The sequence below is a fragment of the Harpia harpyja genome, chromosome 14 (assembly GCF_026419915.1).
Source record: "Harpia harpyja isolate bHarHar1 chromosome 14, bHarHar1 primary haplotype, whole genome shotgun sequence".
NCBI classification, from domain to species: Eukaryota; Metazoa; Chordata; class Aves; order Accipitriformes; family Accipitridae; genus Harpia; species Harpia harpyja.
Window position 1 is genome coordinate 6,840,188 of NC_068953.1, and position 13,391 is coordinate 6,853,578.

The following is a 13,391-nucleotide window of genomic DNA, read 5'->3' on the forward strand; positions in this document are numbered from 1 at the left end:
TCACCCACGCCAGCAGGCAGGCATACCTTCCCAATACAAAATAGTTTGTTTGTATGCTGCACTTCTAAGTGGGCACTCCTCCTCTGTGGAGTTGACAGCATCCTACAACCTTTCATTGGTTATTTTGCCTCTTTAGAAGGAAAATGCAATTTCCATCACATCTAATTTAGGTTTACTAAATGAAATTTCGCATGAAGTTGAACATATAACATAGGCTCTGAAATCAATGATTAACAGAACTGTTTTAATTTTTAACCACTGTTATCACTAACAAGTTTATCTGTTAAAGTGAAATCCTTGGTAGATACAATGCACATAATATTCTGCAGGGCATTGGGTTACCTACTGTAGTAACAAGTATTGACTGGGAATTTTTTTAGTGTAAATTGGGAACGTGAAAGTGTTATTGAAAGTAATTTTGCAGTTGTCTTGCATGATGGATTATAGCATCGTTGCTGAAAACTAATTTTGCCTCTTACATTGCGAGGATTTCTATTCTGCCTTTAGCAGCTGGAGTTTTTTAGCTTGTGCTTTAGGGGTCCACTCCTGCAGTCAATACTCAGCAGGCTGCTGACAAAATGACCAGTCCCAGTGTGCTCAATAGGAGCATGGAGCGAATGATAAGTGGAGCATAGGTTCAGAGTCAGGACAGTTAGTAACATAACCAAAATACTTTTTTTAAAGAACAGCAACAAAATTAAGAGCTATCTGTACTGCTGCATGAAATTTCCATGGGCAAAATGCATTAAAAGGGGAATTTCTACTCTTAGATATTAATGGCTCCAGTGAAGTAAAATGGACCCCAAGGAATTTTTGCGCAGATTTTAAATACTTATTTTATTCTGTTATCACAGCCCAAAGAATCTACTGCGAACTAGCTGAAACAAGTGTTCTTTCAAACAGGCTTTAGTCAGAAGCTATATAAATATCTCTAAAGAAATACTGCTTTAATATTCCTCTTTAAGTATGACATTTGAGGCGATAAGTTAGCTTGCTTTCAGAACAGTTATGCTACATTAGCTTTCAGCCAGTGTTTGCGTAACATTGGAAAGAAGTAACATTTTAGATTCCCAAAACTCCATATGAAAATTCGGGCTTGTCATTCTCCACCAAAATACTGCCACATGTTCAGCTAGGCAGAAGAGCTGCAAAATTCTCCATTTCCTCAAATTCAATCTTTATTCATTTGTACATTATCTATAAAATAGCTAAAGTATTCCAATTTTAGAAGATTATCCTGAAAAAGCTTAAGATTCAAATTTCTGGAAATAAGAGACTATTATTTTCTCAAGGCTCATGTTTCAGTGTGTTGTCCGAAGGACTGAGCTCTTGCAGTTCCCGTCACAAGTAGTAAAAGCTCAGCAGTCTCAACTCAGGCCCCAAGGGACTAACCTCAGGTATTCAAAATGAGCCTCTGTCAGCCTCGGTCTAAGTGACTTGTGAAGGCTAGTAAATGGAGAAACTCTGTTTCAGGATTTAAAAACTGACTATCTCTACATTCCTTACCCTGTAAATCTAATTAATTAGAGCTGTACTTTCCCTCTTTGGATTATCATGATATGAACTTCAAAATCAAATGGACTTTCCTTCGTTCAGTAAATAATATATTCCCTATAAATACTTTTGTTTTAAAGAGAACATACATAGAACTTGCTGTGAAGGGAGACCGTGCACGCCTATTACAAATCTATGGATGAAAGAAGAGAATTTCCATAATTTGCTAAGAAAATTGTCAGAGTCAAGGCCTTTATGTAAATGAATATGAAATCTAATTGATATACAGAAGAGTTCATAAGTTCAGAAGTCACCCTAAGGCACAAGCAGACCAAGATAAACAGAATGTGTGCTGTAGATAGGAATGATGCTGAGAAGCTAGTGAAGGCTGAATGGGTTTATTAAAGGAAGTTTATTACTGGGAAGAGATCACACATGGTGATTTTGACCATTTTGAACTACATACTTGCAGTAAATATAAGACAAGACATTAATGTGTTGCAGCCTAGTATTAGTGCAAACCCACCAGTTCTGTTTCAGTTCCAGAATGGGAAACCTTTAACAAGATGTGGGGAAAGGGAAACAGCAGAGCTGTTCATGGGAAAAATGTTGACAACCACATGCTTATTCTGTAGTCTTTTCTCAGACTTCTATTTCATGCCATAGACAGGCATGAATAAATACTACTTTTAATTGGCCAAACTCTCTAGTTTCATTATTTCATTCACCCCATCTTCCCCTTTTCCTGAAGTGATGTTTTCCTCTGATTTCCCATTAATCACAACTGACGGATTTTGACGCACAGCATAACTTGCTGTCTCTCCTTAAACATATTCCAAGTGAAGACAGAGGTAATGAACCAGGTTTGGAGCCACTTCACTACTGGGTGCTGGTGTGGGAGATAGCCACACATTTTGTAGGTCCTCAGTATGCAAACAACATAACCTAAGCAGTTGTTCTGAAGCTCAGTAAGACTGAGAGCATCTCTCCTGATCTTGAGAGCACTGGCATACGCTGGCCTTGCCTGAATGAGTAGAAGGACCGTGCCCCACACTGCTCCCACACTGTTACTTGCCATATTCAACCTCCAGAGCATTATTATGTTCTGAGAATGACTAAACACTAAATCCACAGACAAAATTTAGACACCTATAGCAAAATAATGAATTACATTCTGTATTAAAGCAATGTGAGGCAAATCCAAAACCTCCATGATTACCTGCACTAATGCCAGCAGTAAATCTGTTTCTATATCTTCCATTTGATAAGTAGTCCTATTGTTAATAATCTGTGCACTGTTCTGAATACAAATTAGTCAACTTGAATGTAACATACACAAAATAGATAGATATATATATCTCTATCCCATCAATATCTCTCATCTATATTAATCTTTAGTTAGCTTTCCATCTCCTAGTAAACATTTCAGGGGAAATTCTACCTTGTTTAAATCATTTTAGCCCAGCTGAAGTCAATATGGATGCGAGAAAGCAGATTTAGTCCTTCGAGTTTGAAGCTATCTATTCTGACTGACTCGGTGCCATTTGGAGCTAACACACTGCTCTCCATGGTTCATAAATAATGAACAGGATGTTCATGTGGGAAAGGGAAAAATGTAAGATGACTCATTGAAAACAGGCATTGGCTTGAAAAAATGCATTCATTCTTTTCTCCTGTAATTCTAGCAAAATTACCACTGCACTGCAAATAATGTTTTTAATGAATAGGACACAGGTGTATTGAGTCATCTCTAGCTGTTAAAATTTAACAACATTTTGACTCTTAATACTGCAGCAATGGTGTCGCACTTCTGTCTGGAAAATTTTGGGTTTAGAAAGACTCTGTATCCCAGGCCATGGGCCAGTGAAGGCTGAACATGTTATAAAAGGTGACAGCCACCTACAAGACACTAATAGTACTTTCCCCCCCTACTTGCGGATGCAGCTATACAGCATGGCAATAACCCTGGCTCAAAGTGCAAGAACACGGCAGAAGGCTGTATTTCTGACAAACCTGGAAGGACATGCCAAGATAATATTTTGTAAAATAACAAACATTTAAAATATGAAATAATTGTAAGGCACTGGTCAATGTGGTATAAACGTTAGACTCCCACCTTGACACTTTAACTGATACTGTAGCCACTAATATTGCTACCCCAAAAGCCTGTAGCATGTTGACTGCACTCTGTCAAAATAAAATGGTCACATTTGCTTTGCCTGTTTTCTTTGATTTTGTTGCTCAAGACACTAGTCTGCAGTCCTTTTTTTTTCTTAGATATTACAAGACAAGCATTTTACTCATCTAAGTTTTGCTCTTCGGCTGTAATATGTTAAATTCAAGTTAAATTACTCTTTTCCTTTTTAGTTCTTGTACACTTTCTTCTTTGTTCATATTTCTTTCCTTGCCTCCATTTACAATCTTCTCCCAATGGCCAAGGAACTGTTTATCAGCTTTAAAAAAACCCCAATAAACAAAAAAACCCCACACAAAACCAAAACCTGTTCAAACTTACAGTGAATGGTACATGAAAAACATCAGAGAATCCAACAGAAATGCCTAAATTATTGACATTGACTTAAAAGATGCATTTCAACATTTTTCTTTAGTCTGAGCAGTGTCTTCTATTTTATTTGTGCTCCTGCCTTGCCTTCCATTAAAACCAATACCAGTTCATCTTGTGTATTGAAAGGGGAAACACGCCTAAATATGCAGCTTTCCTTGCCCGCATTTTAGCGCTTGCTCCGCAAATGAACCATATTGAACACACTACATGCAAGTGAAAGCACGCAAAGAGATGTCACAACATTACAGCTTGTCACCATGCAGCTTTCTGAGATACACGATAGCAGTAGCATATAAGCAGTGAAGTGTGTATATGCCTGAGTATTTCCTATTAAGGAACTCCTACTTGTAGTGCCAGCATTACACAAGGGAAATAGTGCACATAGTATAGAAAGGCTGAGGAACTCTGATGAATTTTGAAAGATATAACCCTATCTCATTATATTTTGATATGTGTCCACAGAGTGAATTCTGTTGCAGAGGGATACCTCATTAATTCCCAGGGACACTTACGACAAAAGCAGGGGCCCTAGTAAGCTGCTTTCCAGCGTACTTCTCCACCCTGATTTTAGCATTCTGAGTGAGCTTGCGCTGCATCCACCCCCACTGTGCACATGAAAGGCCAGCAGGCTTCATTGAGCAGCTTTATTATCATGCATTAACCTTAACTTCCTCCTGTGGTAGACGGGCAATTAAGTTTTAACACTCTTGGCCTTCCCAAGGCTTTGTTGAGGGAAAATTGTTAATCACTCCAAAATATGGTAAGTCGACATTCTCCAAAGACTGCTGCATCTAAATCAATAACTGCAACTTCAAGAAGCTTTTAACTCCAGTTCTTAAATGTGATTCAGAGTTTCACTGTGAATGCTTGTGCTAAACTCATGGAACGTGCGCAGGGGCATTTACGAGTAGAACTCAATGCAAGAAGGATTAGTGAATTCACATTACTTGTTCTTGTCCAAACTGCTACAGCATTCAGAAACGTATGTTCATTACACCTCATATTTTGGTAAAACTGATTATGATGTTCTGGAATAAGGGCTGTACATAAAAGGAGTGGGGTCTTTTTGTGAAGCTATTGCTTTATCTCAATTGTTTTCCTTCTTTATTCTCCAGATGATGCTTACTTACTACAGGGGCTTAATATTGAGGAACTTTATCCAGAGACGTCTAGTTTCATTACGTATGATGGGTCAATGACAATTCCACCCTGCTATGAAACAGCAAGCTGGATAATTATGAACAAACCTGTCTACATAACAAGGATGCAGGTAAAATAAATTAAAAAATTACTCGATCTAGTATAGGTACAAAAGAATATTTTAAACAGATATATTGGTAGCTTCACATACAAAATTAGATTCAACCTTTTGCTGTAGGGATCTCTGCCTGCAATTTATACAGTTTGCAAAAAGCATTGAAGAGGTTTTTTGCCAAAATAAAAATATTAACTATTTAGAGCTCCCTAAGTATCTATACACACACACACGTACTTTGAAGTGGTCCCTACTTTCAGTGAGGATTTGAACCAAATGGTTTCCAGCAGTCTCTTCCAAAACAAAATTATTCTACGATTCTGTTAATAGACATATGGACATTCTAAAATAAGTATAGCAGTGTTGTACAAAAATAACTGAGGTTAAGTATAGCAGAGGCCATTCTTAGGTTAGAAAGAAACAGACAAATTGTGAGTGACACTTGTGGCCATTTAAATACATGTCAATAGCACATTAATGTGACAGAGATCCAGTATATGGGGCCTTCTTGAAAAAAATCAGCTAGTGCTTTCTGGTATAAAATGGCAGGATAGACATTGCAAATATCTTCAGAAAAATCAGATTGACACATTGGAGCCCCTATTAGAAAGAAGCAGGATAAATTATGCAAAAGACCACACAATTAATTTCATAGTCAAATTATGCTGTTGAGGAAACACCAGTGGAAGAGTCATAAAGACTACATTTCTGTACAACTCGCAATTCAAGGTCTAACATCAGAAAACAACAAGTTTAACACCAATTGCAGTCTTCTCCAGCGTTTCCATCAGTGAGTTGCCTATGGAGCTGTGAGCTGAACTGCAACCTATTCTCTTGCATACTAGAATCCCGAAGGAATACTTGAACTGCCATCTGCCTGTCCCAAGCATGCAGCAGAAGCAATCTGGCCTGAGAAATGAAATGAGGAATGATAAAACAACCTTAAATATTACTTCGGGATTTAAAATCATATCAACATTGTAAATAAGATGACTTTAAAAAGCCTGAGAGATATTTTATCTTTGTGATATTCCTTCTGTCCAATTTTGTCTAGATGCAGAGGAAGCACTTTGTTTCTTTTCTGAATGGGTAATTTGGGAGAACGACACAGCTAAGCACAGGCAAACATGCTGTACATTCTGAACTTTTCAAGCAGGGGACCTGAACATTTTCCTACAAGCAACATTTTTAGTTACAACATTAGATGTACAAAACAAGGATTAGAATATTTCTGGAGTCTATGCTAGTACACCTATGGGTTATATTCTCGTGATACTTACTCCTTGTCACGCTTTACTGGTTAGTTACATCCTCCATTATTAGTGCGGCTAATTGATTTCATGGAATACTTACTAATTACATTATGTACTCAGACTGAAAAAGTAACGCACAGCTCAAGTTTCCCCTGGAAGCTGTTAAAGATTTTCTGTATGCAAAACCCAGCTACTGGATTTCCCCATTTAAGCATTAAATACCACTACCAAGCACCTTAAATTCTACACTGATATAGAAAATATTTTCTTTTTATATTTTTAAACCAAAATATTTTGAGGGTTTCTAATTTACAAACCACAGTTTTGGGTTTGTTTTTTTTTTCCTCTCTCCAGTTTCCAGTAATAAGTTTGAAAGGTTTTGGTTGAATTGAACCAATTAACACGCTTCTAGCACACTTGCATAATTATCGTAAGACCCGTTGCTATCTGCTTGCAGTTTGCATCCAACCACCGCTGGGCGCACTGAAAATCCTGGATAATTCAGTAATTCCCTCTCTGTTGATCCATAAAACCATCTCAAAAGAAGGTCAGAGTCTACCGTACAAACACTGTAGACACAGTACAGACAGTATCAAGATGGACCTGTTAATGGAAGAAAGATTTCACTTTTTAACATCACTAATTTCATTACTTCAGCATCATGACCGTCAGTTATCCTCTCCATCCTGACTGGCCATACTTGGTTCTTAAGTACCATCATCCAAAACCATGTCTTCTCAACTGAAACTGCACTAATAGCTACAAAACTTAGGAAATTAGCTTTTGTTATTCGTCAAGTTCATTTTCTCTGCACCAGCCTGCTGCCATCTATTACTATCGATTCCATTTGTTTCCTGATCAGCCAAGGACATCTCATACCATTTTCATTTACTCCACACAAAACTAGTTACTTTCGTTTAAAATGGGGCTCAGAAACAGAGGACCACAGAAGGAATGGTTTTACCTCAAGTTAACTGTTTCAACCCACCTCTGACTACAAATCACTGAAATTCTGTTTAACTTTCATTTATTAAGTAGTCTATTTAATAGTGTTGTATGTTGTTTACTTACAGGAAAGACCAGTACTAAAAATCCTTGTTTTGTATTTTGTATAGATGCATTCTTTACGACTGCTAAGCCAGAATCAGCCATCACAGATATTTCTGAGCATGAGCGACAATTTCAGACCAGTCCAGCCTCTCAACAATCGATGTATCCGAACTAATATCAACTTTAGTTTACAGGGAAAAGATTGTCCAAACAATAGAGCACAGAAACTACAGTATAGAGGTACGTTCTACCTCCAGAATAATCCTTTCTATGCTTACACTGAGCTCTTTTCTTTGAGAAAGCCAAGTGCATAACAAAGCACACAAACACAGATGAAACTCTAGATCTGGAGGACTAATGGTATGAGTCAAACATTACGTTTGATATGTATGAGGAAACTTGCCCAGAAACATGCAGGAAAAACATGACAAAAAACACTCTAGGACATCTAATTTTTGTTTGGTTTGGTTTTTTTTTTTTTAAAGCAGATAGGACAGGTCTTCAGTTTCCTAGCCTCATTTTAAAGTCTTCTCACCTTACAAAGTGCATTTTGCTCTGTTTACCCACCTTGGAAAGGAAAAGGGGGATGAGCTAGTCTTGATGACAGCTGGTCTCAAACAAAAGAATAAATTTCACTTTAGAGGTGCACCACCATAACAAACACCCACATTGCAAAGTGTTGTATTACGCAATGGATATTAAACAAATGAACCAACCCAGTCACCTGCTGGTGAAGTCTTACACTGCCACTGCTGGGGGCTCAGCTGAGTTGTAATGTGTCTTATGCATTTTTTAGCCTATGCACACACAGTTATATTACGTGTGATAATGATGTAAAAGTGCCTTCTTACCAGTAATATTATGGTTATGAAGGAGTACTATTGAAGGGTGGAAAAGAAGCATGTTTTCAGCAACAAGGCTGATGACTGAGTTGCAATATTTCAAAGAAACAGTCATTCAGACTTCATTCTTTTCCAGAAAGAGGAGGAAACTGAACCTCCTGGCTTTTTCAAGACATTTTGTTTAAGTGCCTAATACAGTGTTAAATCCAGCCAGCTTCATATTTGGAGTTTATTAAAGCATAATTGTTTTTGTTTTGTTTCTCTTTCCTTTCAGTAAATGAATGGCTCCTCAAGTAAGTAAGACAGAGCAGGCAGAACCCGTAACCTCAGTGGAATGCTACTACTGTGAATTGACATAATCTAGAATGCACCCAACCTCACTCTCTTTGGGTTCGCGACAGCATGTGCAAATGTGCTGTAGGAAAAGAGCTGCCATGTTGGAAACTCAACTAAAAATTCATTCATATGATCGGTGGTAATTAAAAAAAGTTAAAAGACAGTATTACAGTAAATGTGATTACAATTTTGATACAGTTTTCCTGAACTAATTTAGCTTCACAAAGAAAGACTTTTCAGCCTTTGTACATATGAAATTCTTCCTCTTTTCCCCTCTCCCTCAAATTAAAAAAAAAAAAAAAAAAAAAAAGAAAGAAAAAAGGTGGCTCGGTACAGCATCAAAGTGGAGTTGTGTTCTGTGTGCCAAGTAATCCTTGGAAAGCTCTCATTATTTCACTATCATTAACGGATACTGACAAGACAGAACAAGAAGACTGTAGAGGAAACTTATTTCTAGGTTATGATCTTTCTGTTCATTTAATTAAAAAAGGGACAGACTTTGAGAGATAAGTATTGTAAATATATCACTGCAGAATATAAAGGAAATTGAAATATTTCCCTCTGTCACATATCTGTAGTAAGATTTGCCAAAATCAGAATTGATCCGTTTTCTGTTTCTTGTTTTACAACAGGTCATACGTTGTGTTGGTTACTATTAACAACTCAATAAATGTGTTTAACAAATTAATTTAGTAAGCTTGCTTTGATTTATTTTTTCCTTTCTGAAATAATAAGCCTCTACTACTTGTGGCTGCATTATTTGTGGTTTTCTTCTTTTTTTTTTTCTTTTCCATTTTTTTCTTTACTTCATTTATTTGTTTGCAGCCAATTTAAGTGAGTTAATGGCAATTGGGAATGCACTTAAAGCTAGTATAACTTTAACTCCACTTTATGGTCCATCATTAATAGGAGCTGGGCTCAGAAGCAGAAAGCAGTTGAAACATATCTCAGTTTAAAATTGCCATTTTCCCTGAGGAATCCGTTATTGGGACAAACAAATTCAATCCTGTAAATTGGTGGTGGAAAGGGATGTCTTTTCTTTACAGATAAAGCAGGAGCTGACCAAGTAAAAGCGAATGCCTTTTTTCTTGTTTATAATGGTCATTCACTGTGTTTGGTTACTGTCAAGAACTCAATAAATGTGTTTAACAAATTCACATAGTGCATGTTTGACCTTCTTGCAGATTAAGGGATTTTTTTTTTTTTTTTTCATCTGGAGAGGGGCCAGACCTCATGCTATTCCATTCTTAATGCTCACTTTGTAACCCATAACATGTTGAAGTTCACAGAAAAATAAGATGAAGTTGAAAGTACCATGCCTGACAAATGAATTGTTTATACCAAGTGGAAAAATGGGCACTACAAGAAGCATGAGGGAACAGAACCACTGTAAAGAAGTTATAGATGTTGCAGGCCAACTAGCTTTAACATGACAAACACATTATTTCATCTTTGGCTGAAGAGAACAGTGCAGGTAGCATTGGACAGGAAGCTCTTGAGTCTATGTTGCACACAGCAGTTTGGAAAGATTGCAACTTGTGTGACTTCATCTGTGACATGAAAGGGAAACTTATCAGCAAAGTGAAAACACGTATGGGCTGGCATTCAGGGGACTCTCAAAATAGGTACATGGATGTAGATGAAAACCTGTAATGAACCCAAAGTTGTCAACAATTCAATTGCTCAGTGAAAGGTCAGAGAAATCACTAGCGAAAGAGCAGAGGTTAGCCTAGGTGGGCTGTGACACAGTGATGGTGTATTTGTAGCAGAGTTCTCATCTGATGACCTTGCCCCAGGATCCTATTAGCACATATATAGTACTTGATCCTTGAGTTATTTCATTTTGAGCATTTCAAATTACTTCCATATGCCAGCTTAACACTGTGCAGTGATCTGAAAAATTCACAACACGACCACAGAAATGTCACACAGTGACTATTACATTGTAGATTAGTATTGTCAAATTCTGCAGCTGAAATAAAGCAAAATCGTCACCTTCGATTTACCTAGCTAATAAAAAGTAAAAAACAACACAAGTCACACACATTTAATATATTTGAGTTGCCACAGTGAACTATAACTTTTAAACTTGTGGTTTTGGGGTTGTTTCCACTACTTGTTTGGGTGGTCTGTGTTTTCTGAAGCTTCTCCTGGGATTGTTAAGGTTGTAGAGTAGTTACTAAGAGCATAAAGTCCACAATGCTTCAATCTATATTTTTGGACAAATATCTTTCAGTTGTTGATCCAAGTTTGCCAGTGACAGTAGGTAGGGAAGATAAGCCAGGCCTCCATTATAAAACTTTTAATAAGTAATAAAACCTATTTTCTATTTTACTGAAAGCTGATTGAAGGGATTTGAGAGGAGGGAGAGATATGATAGAAGGAACTCGTCCTAGGAAGGAGTCATGCTGTGCTTTGGATTAGATGAGGCTGCAATATAGAAGCCCTGCAAATAGAGAAATGGAGCAATCATACTGGGACATCACAAATATATTTGTCAACATCTCCAACTCCATTTTTTGAACTAATGAACTCCATCTTGCCATGATTTGTGTAGTTTTTTGTTTTAGTAATAGACGGCAGTAGAAATAGACCAAACTAAAGCTTAGAAGTAAATATCTTGCACATTCCTCACATTTCAGTAGTGCTCAAATCTAGACATCTAGCTCTAGCTCCAGTTTTTCAGATCCAGCTCATATCTCTGTGTCAAGAGACACTGAGCATCCAAAGAAAGCCCCACCTTATCACAAAGCCTTTAAGCAAAAAGATAAAGTTTCAGTATCAAACAGCTGGCACAGACAATCTTCCTGTGTTCAGAGTCTATGCGGCACGGCAACATGCGCACATTGTAATCCCTCCAACTTGAGTGCTTTCTGTCCGCAGTGCTCACCAGAAGCCTGGCTGCACACAGAGCTCAGTACTCAGCACTTCGTAGCAAGAGCTGAATTTGTGGCCTCAATACCATCCCTGCCCAAGCCATTCAGATTATGAGTGAGATTCTTTGCTTGTGATAAGGCTCAGTACAGGCATGAGCTACCTGGCAGGGAATATAAACCTGGCAGCGGTCCTTGATGAACAATCAACACCACAGGCAGGACCAGGTTGCCATGCCATGATGACAACAGACATTAAGAAACTGCTACTGGGAGGAAATGACCAGATTTTATCTTCTGCTATCACAGTGAAGAATATGATATCAAACCAGGTACCAAACTTATCAAGCTCATTTGATGATAAAAACATGAGAAAATTCAAATTTACAGTACCATAAAAGCTTCTGTTTCAAGGCGTATTCAAAAAAGTATAATAGCCAAATTTTATAAGCTCAGTTTTTCCTTTAATTTAATCAAAAGGAAAAATTGTTTCTGTACAGAAAATGAGAACAAAATAGGATCCATGGGATGAAGGCAGAAAACAAAGACCTTCGGCATAATTGTACCTATAGATACCACGCATTTCTGTTCTTCCACCATTCTATTGCAGCCTTGAAAGCTGAACCAGCAAGGAAACATCTCAAGGATCTGCCTAGAAGCTTAGATATATTATAAAACAAACTCCTGTGAATCAAAAGACATCCTTTCTCACCATTTAAAACCTCTCACTTTTCTATAAAGTACATACTCTGAAAGAAGAGGGGGCGAGGGAAATGGTGCTGAAAAACTGAGACTTGAGATCAAGGTGCTGTCAGCCTCTAGCAAGGCTGGGTACGATTACACTTGAAGGTGTACAAGGCTGGACTCCCCTATACTGATCCAGAAACTCAATCAAACTCAGACAAGCAACTCCATCAAAAAGGTAAGTTGGCCAGCAAAGATCAGAAGAACTTAAAAATTACACAAACTCATGTTTTTATCAATAGCACTACTTGCTCCCAGCATCCATACACTGTTCCACATCTTGGCCTCAAGAAATGTCAACAATAAACTAAGGTCACATGAACAGCAGTTTTCAGGCACCTGAGACATTTGGGGCCTGGTAGAAACGGGCTGCCAGCAGCCAACATCATTTTAAGTTTGCATCCAACAGTGTTTCAATCCACAGGACCTTGCAAAACATCTGTTATAAAACAAAGAAAAAAAAAACAAAACCCTTAGGATAATACATCACAGTCCTTCCTGCTTCTGACAGACCCTGCCTCTACACTCCCCATTTTGGTTTTCTGGGGGTTTCACACCTTGCTACTTCCAACACTAGTCTTCCCTTTCAAAATAAGCAGCTCTGAGCAATGCAATAAAGGCTTACCCCACAGAATCACAATACTGCCATAAAAATACAAGAGTTGGCAAGTCTTTTGATATTAGCTATTGCTGGAATCAACATATTTCAGCTGCCATTTAAAAACTTAAAATAATGATATAAAAAGAGCTGCTACATCTATTAATTGGTGAAGACAAGCTGGAAAGCAGGATATGATTGTACCCAAAAGTCCAAGACCAGAAAGCAAATAAAATCCCTCCAACATTTAAGGTATTCCTCATGATCTTTAATATTAAGGAGGAGGACTGATTAATTTTTTTATTTTTCAAAATGCTCGGTGTTAACAATACTGCAATTCCATCAAAATCCAAAAATAAGCTGAAACTTTCCTTAGCCGC

General features: G+C 37.6%; 1 protein-coding gene across 3 annotated transcripts in view; it reads left to right on the forward strand.

The window, feature by feature from the left end:
• The window catches only part of CA10 (carbonic anhydrase 10), a 213,580-nt gene extending 204,096 nt beyond the window's left edge, over positions 1-9,484 (forward strand). For all 3 annotated transcript variants that reach the window (XM_052808292.1, XM_052808290.1, XM_052808291.1), the window contains 3 exons: positions 5,176-5,330; positions 7,684-7,858; positions 8,735-9,484. In XM_052808292.1, the coding sequence (XP_052664252.1) occupies positions 5,176-5,330; positions 7,684-7,858; positions 8,735-8,757 (353 nt within the window). In that variant the 3' untranslated portion in view covers positions 8,758-9,484. The remainder of the gene's footprint in view (positions 1-5,175; positions 5,331-7,683; positions 7,859-8,734) is intronic.
• Positions 9,485-13,391: the final 3,907 nt, after the last annotated feature.